Source organism: Schistocerca americana, chromosome 5 (genome assembly GCF_021461395.2).
Source record: "Schistocerca americana isolate TAMUIC-IGC-003095 chromosome 5, iqSchAmer2.1, whole genome shotgun sequence".
In the NCBI taxonomy this organism is placed as follows: domain Eukaryota; kingdom Metazoa; phylum Arthropoda; class Insecta; order Orthoptera; family Acrididae; genus Schistocerca; species Schistocerca americana.
Genome location: NC_060123.1, coordinates 294,435,309 through 294,455,764, shown reverse-complemented (window position 1 = coordinate 294,455,764; position 20,456 = coordinate 294,435,309). Strand labels below are relative to the sequence as shown.

At 42.8% G+C, this 20,456-nt stretch overlaps 2 protein-coding genes across 7 annotated transcripts in view; one reads left to right on the top strand and one right to left on the bottom strand.

Moving 5' to 3' along the window:
- Nucleotides 1-20,456, bottom strand: part of LOC124616179 (oxysterol-binding protein-related protein 9) — a 504,981-nt gene that overhangs the window by 444,022 nt on the left and 40,503 nt on the right. The gene's annotated exons all lie outside the window — the stretch shown is intronic.
- The window catches only part of LOC124616180 (elongation of very long chain fatty acids protein AAEL008004-like), a 114,528-nt gene that overhangs the window by 78,717 nt on the left and 15,355 nt on the right, over nt 1-20,456 (top strand). For all 3 annotated transcript variants that reach the window (XM_047144470.1, XM_047144472.1, XM_047144469.1), the window contains one exon: nt 14,961-15,041. In XM_047144470.1, coding sequence (XP_047000426.1) covers nt 14,961-15,041 — 81 coding nt within the window. The remainder of the gene's footprint in view (nt 1-14,960; nt 15,042-20,456) is intronic.

Here is a 20,456-nt window from a genome sequence, read left to right as displayed (position 1 = left end):
AGCAGCACACTACTAATGCTGTAATCGAAAATTTCGGGTCTGTTTTTCCTACTCATGCGCATTGACTTACATTTTTCTACATTTAGAGCTAGTTACCAATCATCATACTAAAAAGAATTTTGAATAGGTCGTCTTGTATCTTCGTCTATTCAATCAACGACAGCTTCCTGAACATCAAAGCATCGTCTGCCAACAGGGACAGAGTTCTGCTCACCCTGCCAGTCAGACCATTTACGTATACAGAAAGTAACAGCGTCCTATCCCACTTACCTGGGGCACTCCCAGTCAACCGCCTTGATTTTCCCAACTTATTTTTATTTTTCCATTTTTCTACGTTCGTTGTCTTAATGGTAACGTGTCAGACTATGACTAATTGCCAGACTACGGATCTATAAGTCTCTCGTTCGAGCCCAGGTCGGTTCTGCGAATTTTATCTGTTACTTATCACTTTTTCCAGCTGTGTTAATCCCTGCTGATGTGACAAATGCTAAGTTTCGCCTTTGATCGGAGTCAACGTCGAAATTTATGCCCTCCTATAACTCAGAGGCTAAGTTAATTCATAGCTTGGAGGAAGGCAACGACATAACGCCTTAAAGGGACCATGCTTAATGAAATATTGGGGAGTTCAAACCAACTTTCGGATTTATGACAGTTTCATTTTAGCAACAAGGGTGTTTTTGCCTATCGCGGAGGCTATTTCACTAATCAATTTCTAATTATTGTTGTTTATATATCATATCTCAAAGAAACCTCGTGCGATATCGAAATTGTGTGTTGGAATCCATGTGGTCTATAATCAGCTGAGATATTCTTTAATCGTCGCTGACAGATGTTAAAGACTTCATCTGTATGTAAATCCTTTTTAAAATTGTCGAACTTCATAGTAACTACTCAGTAATACCCATCGACGACAGGGCACCGCTGCGAATAATTTTGCTACAGACGAACTATTAGTTCAGTGAAGGAACGCATCACACGGCTGGGAGAACGAACTGAGACGTAACATTTCCGGCCCTCTAGCCATTGCAGTCTGGACTGTGCGACAGATTTCCATCTTTCTCAAGACGAAATTGTTTTAACATCTCGTACGAGTACGTCTACAGCTATATACCATAAATACTCCTCTCAAACCCGTGACACAAGGCACTTCTTTGAATGTCGTTTGAGAATTATAGGTGTCCGTTGGTGGAGCAGGTGAGAGGAGTTTAATTACTTATACGACTCAATATGTGTGTGTGAAAAATCTTATAATAGCTTTCACATCTGAAAATGTCGTTTCACTTTTAAACCTATTGCGTATGTTGCTGTTCGCTACCTATATGATATAAGGAAATCAACCAAGTTCCTATAAAACACTGAAATAAGAGCTTGTTTCGGGTGCTGACGGTTATGTCAATCAGCGATCGTTAAAATTTTTTTTGGTTACTTCAGCCGCTTCGTGCATTTGGCACAATATTCAACAACAATCTCTAGTTTGAGGAATCAGTACAATTGCTACGCCACTGGTTTTCGCAAATTAGATGAAAAGGACGTAAACCAACAGAAAATGGAGAAATGAGTTGAGAATTTTTTTAACACAGCGTTTCGTAACACAACCAAGTAAAGTGTGTGCCCGGCAATAAGGGCAGCACTATGTCGCGTATGCTTCCGAGGGGATATAGAAATATTCGTGTACTCAAGAGAAACTACAAATGTTATACTACGTATAACAATAAATAGCATTTATTACTTTACTCTCCTGGTAAGAAATACGACAAAACAGAGGTAAACGTACCTTCTGTGTATTGCAAATCACGTAGTTCCAAAATTCTCTACTGTCCTACCATGTATACACATCGCGTTGGCAGAGCAACACACGCAATCCAGTAGCGCTGCCGTCATTTGCATATTATTTCCTTGTCTCCCCACACGGCAACCTACATTCCTGTAAAAACTAACTCATGCATTAGGGTTCGTTTATATATGAAAAGGAAAAAAAAACTAGATATAAAAATCTGCTTGCATGTGCAACGGACATCTAGATAACCTAACATGAATCGACAGCTATTCACCACAACCGTCAACGGAAATTCATAAAAAATTACTCCGTAAATGAAATGAGCCTACAGTGAGAATATACAACGTACCATCGTCAGAAGTTAATTATGTAACGTGAACAAACACGCGCTGATGGATTAATTATCTACAAAACGCCGCGTTGACAGTTTGCTAATCCAAGCAAACCATGCGTGCATTTCTGGATACTAATTCCTTCAGCTCCACAGTGAGTAGTTTTTATGTTCGCTAACTTCTGCCTCTCCAGTTCCATTCATGTTCGCAGAAAAAAACACCGTGCCTTCGAACGCGTCCTGCCCTCCCTTATCAACTTGTAGTCCATACACTGTATCAATGACAGAACAGCTTTTTTCTTTCTTTTTTTTTACTCTGCGTGAGGTGCTCTAAATTCACACCAAGGTGCTTCAGGGAGAAAAATGTGCCCATCCTCCAACGCCTCACACTAAACATCCTTGAGAATTACTGAGACGTTTCGTACAGTTTCATCCCAGTAGACAGTCTAAATTTGTTCAATCTCTTCTTCTGGTCAACTTGTAAAAATAAATGCTTAATACTGCTACACAAGATCAGCTTGATCCACAGTCTTATGCAGCTTCCTTTGCAGCTTCTCTACAATTTTACACACTTTACGAACGTGTTTCATTCTCTACATCTGTGTTCGTTCCACTTCATATATTCGTAAACAGATCGGTTTGATAATGGGATAGAACTGAACCATTTCAGGAATCTTTCTCCAGTTTGCTGAGTTCCTCAAATTTTAAGTGACCTGTTATTCTTATTCTCAATTTCTTTCTTATGGAATGACGGAATATTGGGGTTTAACATTCCGATGGCCTCTAGGTCATTAAGAGACGGAACACAACATCGAATATGCCCGCATCTCGTGGTCGTGTGGTAGCGTTCTCGCTTCCCACGCCCGAGTTCCCGGGTTCGATTCCCGGCGGGGTCAGGGATTTTCTCTGCCTCGTGATGGCTGGGTGTTGTGTGCTGTCCTTAGGTTGGTTAGGTTTAAGTAGTTCTACGTTCTAGGGGACTGATGACCATAGATTTTAAGTCCCATAGTGCTCAGAGCCATTTGAACCATTTGAACAACATCGAATAAGGAAAGGAAGGGAAGGGGAGGGAAATTGGCAGTGCCCTTTCTCAAAGGAACCATTCCTGCATTTGCTTTAAACGATTTATGGAAACTAAGGAAAACGCAAATCTGACTGGCCCTACGGCAATTTGAAATTTCATGACGTGTAACTAACGTGTATGCCTAACTATCGATGTTGTCCGCTCTGAAAAAGTAGTGTTCAGTGTCAACGTTACTGTATTGCTGCTGTTATTTTATGAGCAAGCAAAGAAACAGATGAACTGTGCTGATGTCACGCTTATCACTGTGTCTGCTCGGGCGGACGGACGACATTCATCAATAACTTTCCGTAGTGTCTGTAACGTTTCTGTGCTGCGGGATGTTGGCGTCAAGTGCAACTGTTCTTTGTGCCCAGGCAGTTCCACCGTATTTAAACAGCTTATGTTGCCCTTTTACTCTGTTAAACCCCATAAAACCTGTCTGATCTGGTCGGCAGCGTCTGACACTACATCTCAGAAGATCCTGTAATCTCTTCTGCTGCTACGTTTCATCGCCTCGAGGAGAAATGAAAGTGCGTCGAGTGTTCTCACGTGCAGTTCCTGGGGACGACTAAAGGATACTGAAAGTTATATATTGTACTTTTCCTTGGAATATACACGTAAGGAGAAGCAATGTCGATTACATATTCTAAGTGTATCTTCATATCGGCTTTAGTACTTTAACTGCAACAAAACACTAAGATCCGTTCAGGGTCATGTCCCACTTGTATTAAACAAGAAGAAAAAAGAAAAAGAGCTTATGAACTTACTACTAAATTTTAATAAAATCAATACTAACAGCCGATGAGAAACTGGGCACTGATTCAGACTATACTACAGCACTGAAGAGTGTAAGCAATGGCACAGTGTCCCTCAGAATTTACGACTGTGAGACATTCTGGAAATAGGGGAGACTGTAAAACAAAAATAAAAATAAAAATGGAATAAGAAATATACTGGAGGCGAATACGTAGTTAGGCCGTAAGCAAAATAACGTGGAGGTAGGTGGTGCACTTAGTTGGGCGAATAGGTGGTATACGGACCAAAATGCCGAATTTCAAAAGGTAATAAGACCTAATACGACCCAACTGAAATTAGGTATCAGAAACCATGTAGTAGCAGCACGGACGCGTACTGTAGGGGACCGTACCGTAACAAATGGGAACGTTTGGAGTAAGAAGTCATTTGTAACTCGTTTGTAAACCATACATCGCGGCGGGAAATCATCTTACCGAATGAGCGGTCCAGGCACACAACCATCTCCAAACCCGTCTCAGTCACAGTTTTAGTTCTGTCATTGTCTCTCCTCTACGTTTGAAACTCCACAGATGCGTTCTTCGTATCTTTCTGGAATAGCACTCGGAGAGCATAAAATCTGTTAAGTAGGGAACCCGGTTCAATTCCTGGTCCGACACGCACCTTTCAATCTGGCATGAAGTCTCATAACAGCGGACACTATATGGGAAGAGAAAAGCTTTTTGAAGTGTCAATACAGATCATTTTCGCCGTACGACTATCATTTACCATTGTAGTGAAAGGCATTGAGATGCAATCCATTGCTGATTGTATGTCAATGCAATGGGTCATTGTAGGTAACGAGAGCCCTGTGAATCCAGATGTATATTATTCGCATGGTTAGTTGGTACAAAAGAAAATGGAAGTTAATATTAAACTAGATGATGATGATCTAGAGCAGGATGAGAACTATTATTTGTGGAGCACAATCACTGACGACAATAAATTTATCACAGATATAAAGAGATAAAGAGTAAAGAATATTGGAGGGCAGCGTGGAGGGTAAAAATCGTAGAGGGAGACCAAGAGATGAATACACTAAGCAGATTCAGAAGGATGTAGGTTGCAGTAGGTACTGGGAGATGAAGAAGCTTGCACAGGATAGAGTAGCATGGAGAGCTGCATCAAACCAGTCTCAGGACTGAAGACTACAACAACAACAACAACATAAAGAGAATAAATAGCCTTGGCAAAGTAAGCTTTCCAAAATAAAAGGAATTTACTAACAGACAATCATATAAGCCTAGAAAGTAGGAAAAAGTTTGCCAAAACTTTTGTCTGGAGTGTCTTAACATACGGATGTGAAGCGTGGACTCTGGGAAAGGCAGAGAAAAAGAGACTGGAAGTAATGGAAATGTGGATATGGAGAAGAATGACGAAAACAAGCTGGGTAGATAGAAAAAGTAATGAATAGGTCTTAAGAGAAGTGAATGAGAACAGAACGGTGCAAAATTATATAGGAACAAGAAAATAAAAAATGATAGGGCACATACTGACACACAACCAGTTCCTAAAGAATGTATTTGAAGGAAAAGTTTTAGGGAAAAAACCAAGATCAACGTATTTTAATAACATCAAAGATGATACGGGGATAAAATCGTATGAAGAATTGAAGGGGATGACAATGGAGAGAGGGACGTGGCTAAATCGACAAGGCATAGCCTTTAGTTTATGATGATGATGATTAGTTGGTACGACTGTTTAGTGAGTACAGACAGCAACTGCAATGAAGTTGTCGAGAGCACGAACCACTCGACGCTAGGCATCATCAACCAGTAGCAGCACTGGACAAAATCAGTCCTGAGCGATAGGAATCGTCAAAAATGTTACACACATCGAACAATGAAAAATCAGATTAATATGGTGTACTGGTTTCCATCAACAGGTCGTACGCCCACAGTAGCTTCTGCTTGGTACTCTGCACTGGAGACGCCTTCATGATAGTGTATTCCGCTATTTCATGGCATTTAAATGTCCCAAATGTTACACTCTGAAGGAATAAGTGCGTACATCAGGTGACTAAGTGATGTTCCAGAACAGATTCTGTCCTTCCTTCCATTCAAACAAAAAATTTCCGACACGGCGATGTCCATACTTGTGGTTCTGTTCAGACGCAGTTTTAACGTGAATAAAGATTATCTCGAGAGTCCCCTGCACATAATACTGTCAAATCTCTCTTCCAATACTCGATACTGATTGCCAAATCCGTACTTGAGTGCATTTTTTTAATTAGCTTCCCATGTCGAATAGCATAGCAAACCAACCACCACTAACGAGCTTCCAGAATGGGTCTTCAAGTGTACCCTATATAAAATTACAGCTTCCTGACATGGCGCCTAAAGAAATCCGTAATTATAACCTGCATTCACAACTTGAGTCTTCCTAAGTCAGTTGTGCCAAGTGTGCAGCCACCTTGCTCCAGCGCCCACACTGGTAACTTCCGCCGCGGGTAACCTTTGACTCCCACGCCTTCCGGAAGCCACGCGCTATTAGGTCAGTAACGCATTGGGCAGCCTGGCTGCGGTAGCCTGTAGGCTGACTGGGGCTACTTAAATGTTGAGCAGCTAGTTTAGGCAGCCAGCTGGCGGTCAGTTTGCCATTTCTCTCTTAAGAAACACAAAGCCAAAAAAGATACTGGATTCATCCTCTGCTTCTGGAGCGGCACAGAAAGCTTATTTTTAAAAATTTTAAGGACCTTCGAAACTATCCCCATTTTTTTAACTACACAAGAATGTCAGTGCAATCATTTGATAACCTTTTGAAAAACATAAATTCTATTGTGGGTACTGATACTCGTGGGCGAGTTTGTATAACCCCAGAAGAAAAACTTATTTCTTTCAGATGGGTTTATCTTTAATAATATTTGAAAATATTGAAGTGTCTAGTGGTAAAACGATGACTGTCACAATTTACTTATTTCTTTCCTGAAACAAATACAAAGTGCTTCTAAAAGTAAAATTATGTGGCAATTAATAACTCTAAACACATACGGCACTTACTGATAATAGTCGCACGGATGAGAAATCGTACAATTAAAATTAACGGCAGGAAAACACAAAAATTATGGAGAAATTACTGAAATGTCGTTTTCTTCCCTGGCCCTATAGTTTACATGTTACGAACTTGAACGAATTGAAAATGGATACATTCACAGAACAGAAATGACAGTCTGAAAATTAGACAACATACACGATTGTTTGAAAATTATCTCAATATTAAATACTAAATTTTAACAAAATTTGAAAAGAATTTGAATATTAAATTCCTTCTAGCACTAATTCCTCAAACAGGTCAAGTATTTCAGGATTATGAGTTGATACAGTTGAGTTAGCTGCTGATAACAGCTCATCGTATTCCGCGGCAGTGGCTTGCCTGTCAAGCAGGCATGGAATCTCCACGGCGACTTCTGCCTTCTGCTAAAGTGTGCCCGTCCATAATTTGGTTCGGGAGGACGACGGTTCAATCCCGCGTCCGACCATCCTGATTTAGCTTTTCCGTGATTTCCCTTTATCGCTCCAGGTAAATGCCGGGATGGCGCCTTTGAAAGGGCACGGCCGACTTCCTTTTCTAATCCGATGAGACCGATGACCTCGCTGTCTGGTCTCGTCCCCCAAACAACCCAACCAACCCCATAATTTGGCTCTATTGAGCATCCAAGGCGAAATTGCTGTCTATTCGAGGTCTCTCGTTCATACCTCCAGCTATATGGCCCAGCGACTGATGTTACTCGCACATAATCATAACAGCCGTGTGATGAGCTTCTAGCGGAAGCATTTGCGCTCTTTTTATGACGTCAATTATCTCCATTTTTCAAGTAAGCCTTCGATGTTCCGGAATCTTTTTAGTACCTCCTAACAAGGAAAGCAGAATAGTCGATCTGAATCAGAGTCTTGGTTCCTTTCACGCTCCTCCCTCACTGCGATACTCTGTTGTATATAAACCTGTCTCCATATAGTTTTATGCTTCTTTCTGGTAACAAGTGAACGAATTTGTACGCTACCGTCCCCATCGTTACTTTCGGCAATGTCTGCTTCACCCAGGCTAGCTTGAGTTGTATTATTTAATACTGTTTCCTCAAGAAACTATAACTGTTCGCAATACACTTACGAGCTTTTACGCGAAACTCCTGATCCACCTTTAGCACTTAATTCCCTGTTGAAATTTACTTTTGATGTAGAGATTTACCTGCAAAAAATGTCTCAATTGGTGCCACTGGGATCAATTTTGGGGCAATTTTCTCCTCAAACGTCATATTTGTTATTTCCTGCCGTCTTCACATCATGTTCTGTATTCTTTGCAAGACACATCGCAGGCTGCTTTTCTGCTTTCGATTTTAAGAATAAATTTCTCCGTATTGAAAGTCATCGCGAAGTTTGTTCCTGGACGCAAACAAGGTCTAGTTGCTTCGACCAGTTCGCGGCGACCGTTGTTCACGTCACAACCTGATCACAACTGGCTGCGCGCAGCCAGTTGGCAGCCTTGCTATCCCACGTGTTCTAACGACTGCCGCAGCCAGGAAATCCTGACTGCCTAGTGCGCGGGCTTCAATGAACCGTGAGTTGTTTTATTGGCTGCCGCAGCCAGGCTGTCTAGTGCGTTACAGCTCTTAACCGCCACGAGACCGAATCTTTGCTCCTGCTTCAGCAACGACCTCCACACTACGCCCTCCGCACGACGATCAGTGGTTTCAAATTCGGGACCAGTTTACTGTAGTTTTTCACGGTCCGACATGCAAAAGGTATTCTGCTTCGTCTTTCGTCCCCAGTTTTGAGCTGCGATTTCTGAGAAGACCTCACCGTTCCGCAGTAAAGTCTGATACCGAACGCCCGGTTCGTTCCCGCAGTATCATCGCTGCATTAAAAAGCGAGTGCAGTAGTTGCACGAAAGTACCAGAATTACCAGGTAACTATTTCGCCCGTTACATTCCCGGCCGTTTTTGCACCCCTCTGCCACCAAGCATGCGCAGACACAAATTCCTTTCCGACCTGTTGTGTCTCTTCACCGCCAGATGAGCCCGTTTCGCTCCACAACTTAAATATCTCCTCTTTTTACTATCCGCACCTTTTGCTATGCTGTTATGCGCAATCCACAAACGCTACCCAGTGAACCTACGATCCACCCGAAAGCATCATCACGCTTCTTATACTACAGTGATTTCAATTTAATATTTCTTAGTGTTTATTTTTGGAACTACAAGATATGAACGTTGTCCCGGCGATATCTTTTACGATGGTTTTATCCAGTGGCTACGTATGTTGCCGTAGCACGAGACCTAAAGTGCCAGACGTTTCTCGTCAAACACCGCAATTTGTTGCTAACGTTTATCTCGCTTCTGAACTACACCTCCATGAGCCAAGGCTGCATAATCCCGTAGATTAAATTAATTACTCTCCTAACTTCCTGTTGTGTTGTAGCTGGATCTCTGGAACAAAGTTATTACTTTTGTCAAAAATCAACCTAAGTTTCATTTCTATGCCCGTGAGGTCATGCGGACCAGCTTACGTGTTCCTTTCAGCGTACTTTCTGTTATTTATCTACTTGTTTAAATTTACGTAAGCTCAAAAGCGTTATTGCGGCGCTAGAACACGCTTCTGATTTCCGTAATTAATAAAGAAGGAAACTATGTCGTTCCTTCACTACTAATTGGGTACTGTCTTCAGAAAAAAAAAGAGAAACCCTAAGGGAGAGGGAGATACGAAATGCATGGCTTGTCTGTAACATACCAAAATGGACTCTGAGCTTATCATCCCCATGAGACGCAAGGATCATCATCACAGTCCCAAGTGATCTCATTTCATGACACACTGTGGAAATATTAACTGTTTAATTCAGCATGCGTCCTATGATTATGAAATTAACGATCCTAGCCCTCTGCCCCTTAATGGCGAAAATGTGGTGGTGAAAATGTTGCTCACCATAAAAATCAGAACTGGTTATTTCTCAGCAAAGCGCCACCTCACGATGAGTGTTAGCTGTTTCGACTACGAAAGAATCTGTCTTCTCCTCTGACATGCCCCTAACCAGCAGTTGTTGTCTTGTGACAGCCAGAGCGAGAGCACCAGCAGTAGCGAGTACTGTTTGTATAAAGCGTTTATTTTGCATTTTGTTTACGACCTTCCACTAAGGAAGGGATTCTATTTGTGTTTATCTGCTCTGCATAGTAACTAACAGTTCTTGATAAAACTTTACGTAGTTTTCGTGTTAGATTTCTTAGTGTTTTCTTGATCGTTTAGAACAGAAAGCGCTCTAAAACCGTCTTTTGTTTGTTTCGCGGCCGTTCGCCACTAGTCACTTGAATCAGCAGTTGTCTTGTGACAGCCAGAGCGAGAGCACCAGCAGCAGCGAGTACTGTTTGTATAAAGCGTTTTTGTACTTATTTGCTGCGCTTAGCTTTTAAATAGTTTTTCTGGGAAAACCTAGCGTAGTTTTCGCGTCTCGTATTTCAGTGAGTGTTTCTTGATTATCAGAGTAGCTCATCAGAAGATTATCTTGGGAATTTGTCACCGTATAGAGTAGGGTAAACATAGTCATGTGTAGGGACTGTGGTTGTTGTGAGCGGACGCAAGGAGAATTGGCCACTCTTCGGGGGCAGGTGGAGGCTTTGTCTGTTAGGCTCATCGAGCTCGAGGCGCAGGCGTCGGCTCGTAGTGGCGTTGGGGCAACTGTGGTGAGACCGATGCCTACTTCGGTGGCCTTGGAATCACATGGAACCCCTGATGTCGCTGCGTCTTCCGGCAGTGAGCATCTTACCGGTCAGCCATCACTCCAGGGTGAATGGCGGACAGTGGTGGGCTCGCGCGTGCCTGGCCGAAAGGCGAAGGTGGGATCTGGCCGCGTGGCAGCTGCCTTACCCCTTTCCAACAGGTACGGGGTGCTTCCTAGTGGTGATGACATCGTTTCCGAGTCACCACAGGATGCCTCGCCTGTTGGGCCAGTGGCCGATTCTCCGGCAAGGTCCCGACAGTCACAGAGGGCGGGCCTATTAGTTATAGGGAGCTCTAACGTAAGGCGGGTTATGGAGCCCCTCAGGAAAATAGCGGGTAGGTCGGGGAAGAATGCCAGTGTGCACTCGGTGTGCTTGCCGGGGGGTCTCGTCCGTAATGTGGAGGAGGCCCTTCCGGCAGCTATTGAACGCACTGGGTGTGACCGGCTGCAGATAGTAGCACATGTCGGAACGAATGACGCCTGCCGCTTGGGTTCTGAGGCCATCCTTGGTTCCTTCCGGCGGCTGGCTGATTTGGTGAAGACAACCAGCATCGCACGCGGAGTGCAAGCTGAGCTTAATATCTGCAGCATAGTGCCCAGAGTCGATCGCGGTCCTCTGGTTTGGAGCCGTGTGGAGGGTCTAAACCAGAGGCTCAGACGACTCTGCGACTATAATGGTTGCAAATTCATCGACCTCCGTTATTGGGTGGAGAACTGTAGGGCCCCCCTAGACAGGTCAGGCGTGCACTACACACCGGAAGCAGCTACTAGGGTAGCAGAGTACGTGTGGCGTGCACACGGGGGTTTTTTAGGTTAGAGGGACCCCCCCTTGGGCGAAACGATAAAATACCTGACGGCTTACCAGAGAGGACATTATCATCGTTGATAAAGAACGTCCGTCCTCAGAGACCAAAAACAGGAAAAGTTAACGTAATATTGGTAAACTGCAGGAGTATCCAGGGCAAGGTTCCTGAATTAGTATCTCTTATTGAAGGAAATAGTGCGCATATAGTATTAGGAACGGAAAGTTGGTTAAAACCGGAAGTGAACAGTAACGAAATCCTAGACCCAGAATGGAATATATACCGCAAGGATAGGATAAACGTCAATGGTGGAGGAGTATTTATAGCAGTAAAGAATTCAATAATATCCAGTGAAGTTATTAGCGAATGCGAATGTGAAATAATCTGGGTTAAGTTAAGTATCAAAGGTGGGTCAGATATGATAGTCGGATGCTTCTATAGACCACCTGCATCAGCAACCGTAGTAGTTGAGCGCCTCAGAGAGAACCTGCAGAACGTCGTGAAGAAGTTTCGTGATCATACTATTGTAATAGGGGGAGACTTCAATCTACCAGGTATAGAATGGGATAGTCACACAATCAGAACTGGAGCCAGGGACAGAGACTCTTGTGACATTATCCTGACTGCCTTGTCCGAGAATTACTTCGAGCAGATAGTTAGAGAACCAACTCGTGAAGCTAACGTTTTAGACCTCATAGCAACAAATAGACCGGAACTTTTCGACTCCGTGAATGTAGAAGAGGGTATCAGTGATCATAAGTCAGTGGTTGCATCAATGACTACAAGTGTAATAAGAAATGCCAAGAAAGGAAGGAAAATATATTTGCTTAACAAGAGTGATAGGGCACAAATCGCAGAATATCTGAGTGACCGCCATCAAACGTTCATTTCTGAGGAAGAGGATGTGGAACAAAAATGGAAAAAATTCAGAAACATCGTCCAGTACGCCTTAGATAAGTTCGTACCGACTAAGGTCCAAAGCGAGGGGAAAGATCCACCGTGGTATAACAATCATGTACGAAAGGTACTACGGAAACAAAGAAAGCTTCATCATAGGTTTAAGAGTAGTCGAATCATAGCTGATAAGGAAAAGCTGAACGAAGCGAAAAAGAGCGTAAAGAGAGCAATGAGAGAAGCATTCAACGAATTCGAACATAAAACATTGGCAAACAATCTAAACAAGAACCCTAAAAAGTTTTGGTCATATGTAAAATCGGTAAGCGGATCTAAATCCCCTATTCAGTCACTCGTTGACCACGATGGCACCGAAACAGAGGACGACCGAAGAAAGGCAGAAATACTGAATTCAGTGTTCCGAAACTGTTTCACTGCGGAAAATCGTAACACGGTCCCTGACTTCAGCCGTCGCACGGACGCCAAAATGGAAAATATTGAAATAAACGATATCGGAATTGAAAAACAACTGCTATCACTTAGTAGCGGAAAAGCATCCGGACCAGACGAGATACCCTTAAGATTCTACAGTGATTATGCTAAAGAACTTGCCCCCTTTCTATCAGCAATTTATCGTAGATCGCTGGAAGAACGTAAAGTACCTAGCGACTGGAAGAAAGCGCAGGTCGTTCCCATTTTCAAGAAGGGTCATAAATCAGATGCGAATAATTATAGGCCTATTTCGCTTACGTCAATCTGTTGTAGAATAATGGAACATGTTTTGTGTTCTCGTATTATGACGTTCTTAGATAATACAAATCTCCTTCATCATAACCAACATGGATTCCGCAAACAGAGATCATGTGAAACTCAGCTCGCCCTATTTGCCCAAGAAATTCACAGTGCCGTAGACACTGGCGAGCAGATTGATGCCGTATTCTTGGACTTCAGGAAGGCATTTGATACGGTTCCGCACTTACGTTTAGTGAAAAAAAGCTTACGGAATATCGGACCAGGTTTGTGATTGGATTCAGGATTTCCTAGAAGAAAGAACACAACATGTCATTCTTAACGGTTCAAAATCTGCAGATGTAGAGGTAATTTCGGGAGTACCGCAGGGAAGCGTGATAGGACCTTTATTGTTTACAATATACATAAATGACTTAGTTGACAACATCGGTAGCTCCGTGAGGCTATTTGCAGATGACACGGTTGTCTACAAGAAAGTAGCAACATCAGAAGACTCGTACGTACTCCAGGAGGACCTGCAGAGGATTAATGCATGGTGCGACAGCTGGCAGCTTTCCCTAAACGTAGATAAATGTAATATAATGCGCATACATAGGGGCAGAAATCCATTCCAGTACGATTATGCCATAGGTGGTAAATCATTGGAAGCGGTAACGACCGTAAAATACTTAGGAGTTACTATCCGGAGCGATCTGAAGTGGAATGATCACATAAAACAAATAGTGGGAAAAGCAGGCGCCAGGTTGAGATTCATAGGAAGAATTCTAAGAAAATGTGACTCATCGACGAAAGAAGTAGCTTACAAAACGCTTGTTCGTCCGATTCTTGAGTATTGCTCATCAGTATGGGACCCTTACCAGGTTGGATTAATAGAAGAGATAGACATGATCCAGCGAAAAGCAGCGCGATTCGTCATGGGGACATTTAGTCAGCGCGAGAGCGTTACGGAGATGCTGAACAAGCTCCAGTGGCGGACACTTCAAGAAAGGCGTTACGCAATAAGGAGAGGTTTATTATCGAAATTACGAGAGAGCACATTCCGGGAAGAGATGGGCAACATATTACTACCGCCCACATATATCTCGCGTAATGATCACAACGAAAAGATCCGAGAAATTAGAGCAAATACGGAGACTTACAAGCAGTCGTTCTTCCCACGCACAATTCGTGAATGGAACAGGGAAGGGGGGATCAGATAGTGGTACAATAAGTACCCTCCGCCACACACCGTAAGGTGGCTCGCGGAGTATAGATGTAGATGTAGATGTAGATGTTGTTCCGACTACATTATAAGAACCGACATTCATTCATAACCGTGTTAATGTTTGCTGTTAAATTTCAGGGTCGTTGCTTTTTTTCTCATGTCTACACTTTTTAGGTTATACTTTGTGTCCTTTTGTTATCACCAACACTTTAGACTGGTATAAAAAGACTAATGTCAGTTTCATTGTAAAACTCTACAGTTGATTTTCCTTTTGTTTGAATTCAGAAAGTACTATTTAGACGTACAGTACTTCATACCTTATCAAATTGGGACTGGTGCCATTCTCATAGCCTTACTATCCATTAAGTACAACTTCTTGCATTTAAATTTCTGCAGTTTCTTAACGGCATTCCCTTCAGCATCCATATCCATTCTATTAGCTTGCCGAAGATGATAATTGCGTGTTCTGGTAACTTATTTTCAATCTCACTTTGCTATAACCTTCCAGTTTTTGCATAATGTGGCTGGAGTGTATAGCATCAGCTGCAGTTATCTAGCGACCAATCTCTGGGAATAATGTACGAAGGAACAAATGAGAAACTGTAATGCTATTGTTGTCTCATTCACGTCTTATGTTTCAGCTCGTGTTACTCAGCTGGCGAAGGAAGATAACACTTGGATGCGAAGTAATTGACTACTCAAATCATCCAGATTCTGTAAAGGTAAGGAACTGACGTAACGATGTCCCTTTCAATGTATCAACTACAGCAACGCTATCATTAATATTAAGGTTCAAAGCAATTACGCATCTGCTCCACATACAAGTGAAAAAAAAAACTAGCTTCCTGGAATTAAAGCTACCACCTCCACTTAAGAATTCGCTGTGTTGTGAAGTCATGACGTTACAGTAGCGAGCTAAACTAGGGTTGGGGGTTAGACACCGGACACCTGAAATCAACAGATAACCTGCAAAGCCTTTGAAGAATTTGGAATGAACAGACGGAGTCTTGTGTGAAAGAATAGTGCGCTGCTCAAGATTTGTGTATGGTGAAGCTGATACAAAAGCTGCTCTGGTTCCAAATCACGTTAATTAACTACATCAGTGAAGTTTCGAGAAGACACTTTCCGTCTTCTGGAGAAGCGCCGCTGCAATCAGAATATCTTCACAGTGATGTCGAGTCTATTACACCACTATTCATTATTCCCAAGATATAAGTATTCGGATTACAGCTCCAGCTTGCACTAAAGCCGTGACTACCAGCTCCCCAAGTTTTATTCAGGGTGTTGACTTTTCTGATACTGTGTGGAAACTGAAGCATTCTGAATTCAAGTGTTCGACAGCTCTAAGAGGCCCATTCATAATGTGCAACAATCATTACAAAAGTAAGAGACAAATGGTGTGACGAATGAACAGCGCTTCAGTACGTTTAGTTTTCAGTTTGCAATCCTTTGCTAACGTAGGGTACAGGGCCGAATTCTGAACGGTTCCATAGTTACCTGTCAGTGTCATTACTTTGAGAATAACGGATTCCTTGAGCTGCTAACTTTAATTCCAGAGCAATAGTCTGCTCTGGACGTAGTTAAGCTAGTTGAGGATAGCAAACAAAGCAGATCATCCTCCCTATCTTTCAATAAACTAGTAAAGCAACTGTTGTTCTGTGGCTGTATGAAGTCAGCTATTGACGGTAAGAAGAGTGCATTACGCTGCTAGACACCAAGACGGAAAAAAAAGTGAACAGACTTCGACGTAGCATCGCCGTCCAGCTCCTTAGGGAAGGAATGGGGAAGGAAAATTGCCGTGGCCTTTTCCGGACAACAATCTCACAAAGGAAGCGGCATGATACATACAAATTGTAAATTGTGTACAATGTATCTTATTTCGTTCAATATCTTAGGTTGGTGCGTAAGTTTATAGCGTTATACCATGCCTTTAATAACCACAACAGATACACATTACAGAACCTTAAATCATCATTAATATATTCTGATTCACTATTTACAACAGTCTGCCAACGCTGGGGTAGTCTTTCGATCCCGCGACTGTAGAAATCACGTGATTTCGTGGCGAAGAACTCGTCGAGCTATCTTCGGAGAGCATTTTCATCCAGACAAAGTTTCTTGACGGCTTTGGATACAGAGGGAAAAAGGTAAAAATATGAGCGCGCAAGATCAGGTGAATAAGGTGGATGCAGAGTGACTTCGCAACCCAACTCCTGTATAGTGTTTTTTGGCAGTATATTAGAATGCGGGCGAGCATTATCGTGGAGTAACACTACTTCACGCAGTCTTTCTGGCCGATGGTTAAATGTTACACCCTAAGGAAGAGATTCGTAGTACATCACACCGTCGCTGTCACACAAGATGCAGAACATTATCTTTTGTGGATGCGTTTTTGCAAAGGGACTTGCTGCTCTGTTTGGGCTCAACCATTCCTCCTTTTTCCTTATCTTAGCATATAAAAACAATTTTTCGTCACCTGTAACGACACAGAATAGGAACGGTCGGTTTTGTTCACGAACCAATTGATGACGAGCAAGCAGAGATGCACATATGGCCACCCGCTGATTCTTGTGATTTTGGCTTAGAGCATGCGTTACCCATACGTCCGATTTTTGAACCTTCCCCATTGCATGGAAATGTTGTAGGGTGGTGGAATGATCACAGTTCATTGCATTTACCAGTTCTGAAGTATACTCAGATGGATCATTGTGTCTTAATGCGTTTAAAATATGCTCATCAAGCCCAGTAGGTCTTCCTGAACGTGGAAAGTCACTAACGTTGAAACAGTTCCTTAAAACGAGAATATAATTTTCTTGCCGAACTCTGTCCAATGGCATTATCCCCATATACGGCGCAAATGTTTCCGGCTGCGTCCGCTGCTGTTACCCTCTACGGTACTCAAACAGTAGAAATGTCGGAAATGTTTCGATTTCTCCACCTGGCACTCAATTTTCTTCGTCCACAGCTCACTCACTCTATCTTCAAGCGACAAAATGAGAGTATGTAAACTGAAATAGCAACAGTGGACTACCAATAAGAAACGGCAATCGATAAATAAAACCACAGCAACCGGAATAATGTAAAACAAAAATACTACGAACTTATGCACCAATCTTATAATTTTCTATACTGCTTGCTGAAACAACAGTAGATACAGATTATGGAATCACGGACATTTTTAACTTCGGGGACTCACGTAACAGTTATAGTTCCTTAAGTCATGGAAGTGATGTTCCGGTGCAAAACTGTCGCCGAATCAGGTATCATGACTTAATATTCTGTCAACGACGAGGTTATTACAGAGGGCGCATAGTCTCTGAGATGATAAATATGGAGACAGAAATAGGCCGTGCCCTCCTCAAACAAAACATCTCGGCATTCTCCGTATGGACTAAGGGAGCTCGCGGAAGCCTAAATCTGGAGGATGTTTGCAATTGAAGGGGCGAGGGAAGAAAGTCCTAAGCCTCAATTTAGTAACGATTAGTCTGTTCATGCTACCTGTTGCTTATTCGAATGCATCACAAGCTCGTGACGAATAACTCCACGTGAGCCGCTAGAAAGAACTGCCTTCTATATAAACCTGATTCGTGGGACTGTATGTTCTTGTCTGAATTTAACCAAGCGTATAAAACGCAGTAACGCAAAATACGATCTTATGTGTTAGCGCTTTCTTCTGTCTACCCCTTCAGTCTGTAACTTACTACTCCACAGAGTCCCATCTCTTGACCTCTACGCCACCTCGCTCGGTGTTTACCAGGTAGATATTGTGGTGAACAACCTATTCTTTAACTCAATGGTTCTGCATTAAGTCTGACACAGTTTGCTTCGTGACAGATGGTTGCAGCAAAGGCTTCGAGCACGCGCCACAGGTTAATATGTCCATTTCATCTTGTACAGTATGCACACTTTGTAGGCGAAAGATCATCGGTTGTTTTCAAGTCTAGATTCCAGGAGACAAAAGTTTACTACAACAGCATTCCATGACACCGCTCAGAGACGGGTTAATGCTTTTCGTGTACCTTGCAGCTCGACGAATAGGATTGTGAATGTGGCACTACACAAGATACAGCATCACAGTAACATTTAAAAACTTCTATATGTATGTTGACACTGGACGGCTACTTTCCTCTTCCTGGTTGATGGATACGAAAGTAACTACTGGGTAATTAAAGCTTCCGGGCTAAGAGGCCGTAGTCCAATAGGAGAAATACTTCTCCCTGACGTTTCGTTGCCAGCTGCGGGCAACATCATCTGAGGTGAGTCTACGACTGGCTGCTAGGCCGTGGAGGTCCTCTTAGCCCGGAAGTTTTAATTACTGAAGACGCCGGCCGTGAAAGCATACACGCTATAACTACAGGGTGTTTTCCATAGATCCGTAATGCTCAAACTTACGTGGAAATACAGCGTGGTCAACACAGTCAAATGTTTCTGTTTAGTCAAGACGGATACCAATGGCTTTCTAGCTTCTTATTTAGCCTTGCAAGTACCTTACATACAAAACAATAAATTTTATATTTTATTGCTGCTTCCTTCCTGCATCCAAACTTTGGCAGCGGTCGGGGAGACGATCCACGGCTGTCATGACATGTTGCAGCGAGCTGATGTTGTATTCGTATGGACAGACGCATTCGTGGAAGACATTTAGAGGACGACGAGGTGGTGATTCACACAGTGAAGCACTGGCTCCGCCACCAGAACAAGGATTGGTATCGACAGGACATACCCGCTCTCATTTCGCGCTGGAGGAAGGTCATAGAACGGGATGGAGATTACATGGAAAAATAGGGTGTGTACTTCTCACTATGTTCAATAATGAATTGTTGAAGAAAAAAATGCGGTGCATTACTTTATGGGCAACCCTCGTATCTGAATAACGATTGCACACGAAAGGAACGTTCCACAGCTGACGGAGGGAAGAACAATTTGATAGGCTGTGATCTTTACAATACTGCTTGATATTTCATCACGTTCGTAAGTTTCTTTACTCTATATCGATTTAAAGTCTATTCAATTATATAATTGCTTGTATCTACAGCTACAGAGCTCATAACCGTCACAAAACAATATCTTGTGAATGTCTTGAATTCTAGGCAAGTTAAACTTTCATTCGTACAGACAACCACAGACAGGAAGTAACTATGAAATAGGGTACACAATTCTGACGGATCACAGTTTCAGTCTCTCATAGGAGAGACGTTCTATGTTGCGTAATTCTGTTTTGGTAATTTTTTCATAACTGACCGGGTTGTGTGTAACACCATGTCTTGTGGCGTAAAAGAGGACAAAAGTTCATCTAAATCTGAAGTATCGCCAACATCTCTCACGCCAAAGGACCCTTCCTCATTTTTGGCACAGACAAGTAACACTCACAGGATATGATCCGTCATTCAACTAGAGTTAACTACGAAAAGGCAAATTAGAAACTGCTGCAGAGAGACTGTAATGCGGCTCCATCAGCATTCGCGTACTGTGTTGTAGCGCTGCGCCACATCGCTTAGACCCAAACCGAGCTGATACGACCGGAAACAACACCGTGACTGTTAGATGTTTTGAGGGTTCCGTTCTCCTTCGCTGCAAAGCGATTCAGTTACCGATGCGCGCAACGGTTCAGCATCGTAATGCACACATCGCTGTACTGGCTGCTTTTGTGGGAATGACGCGAATCACGTAGCCTATGCCCGCTGAGCTCGTATCAAAAACCTTTCCTCATCACTCGGAGGCTCGAGTGTTTATAATAAGACTTACTTATCAACTGATGATTATGCTACAAGAAAGACGCAATTAATCAAACAATTCACATATCTGAATGTTTCATCGAGCTGCTTATATCACAGGTGGACAGTTCTGAGACATGTACAAAACCCTGTTACTAAAAGTTTGAATCTCTGCCTGTTCCCTACCGTTATTACACTGTTCTGGCACATTAAGCGCTCTCACAGATCTCCGATTTAGAAGTTCTTGTTTTCAATGGCTGGAACCCATTTCTGTCGGCACGTCGATATTTACTCGAAGAGTGGCAGGGAAGTCTATAGCCTGTCAGGCTGCGAATCTTGTGAATTATTGTTCCGTGTTTTCTCGTGTTTGAACTGTTTGTGTATGGTGTATCTGCGTCATAGAGAGGTGGACGGGCATTTGCG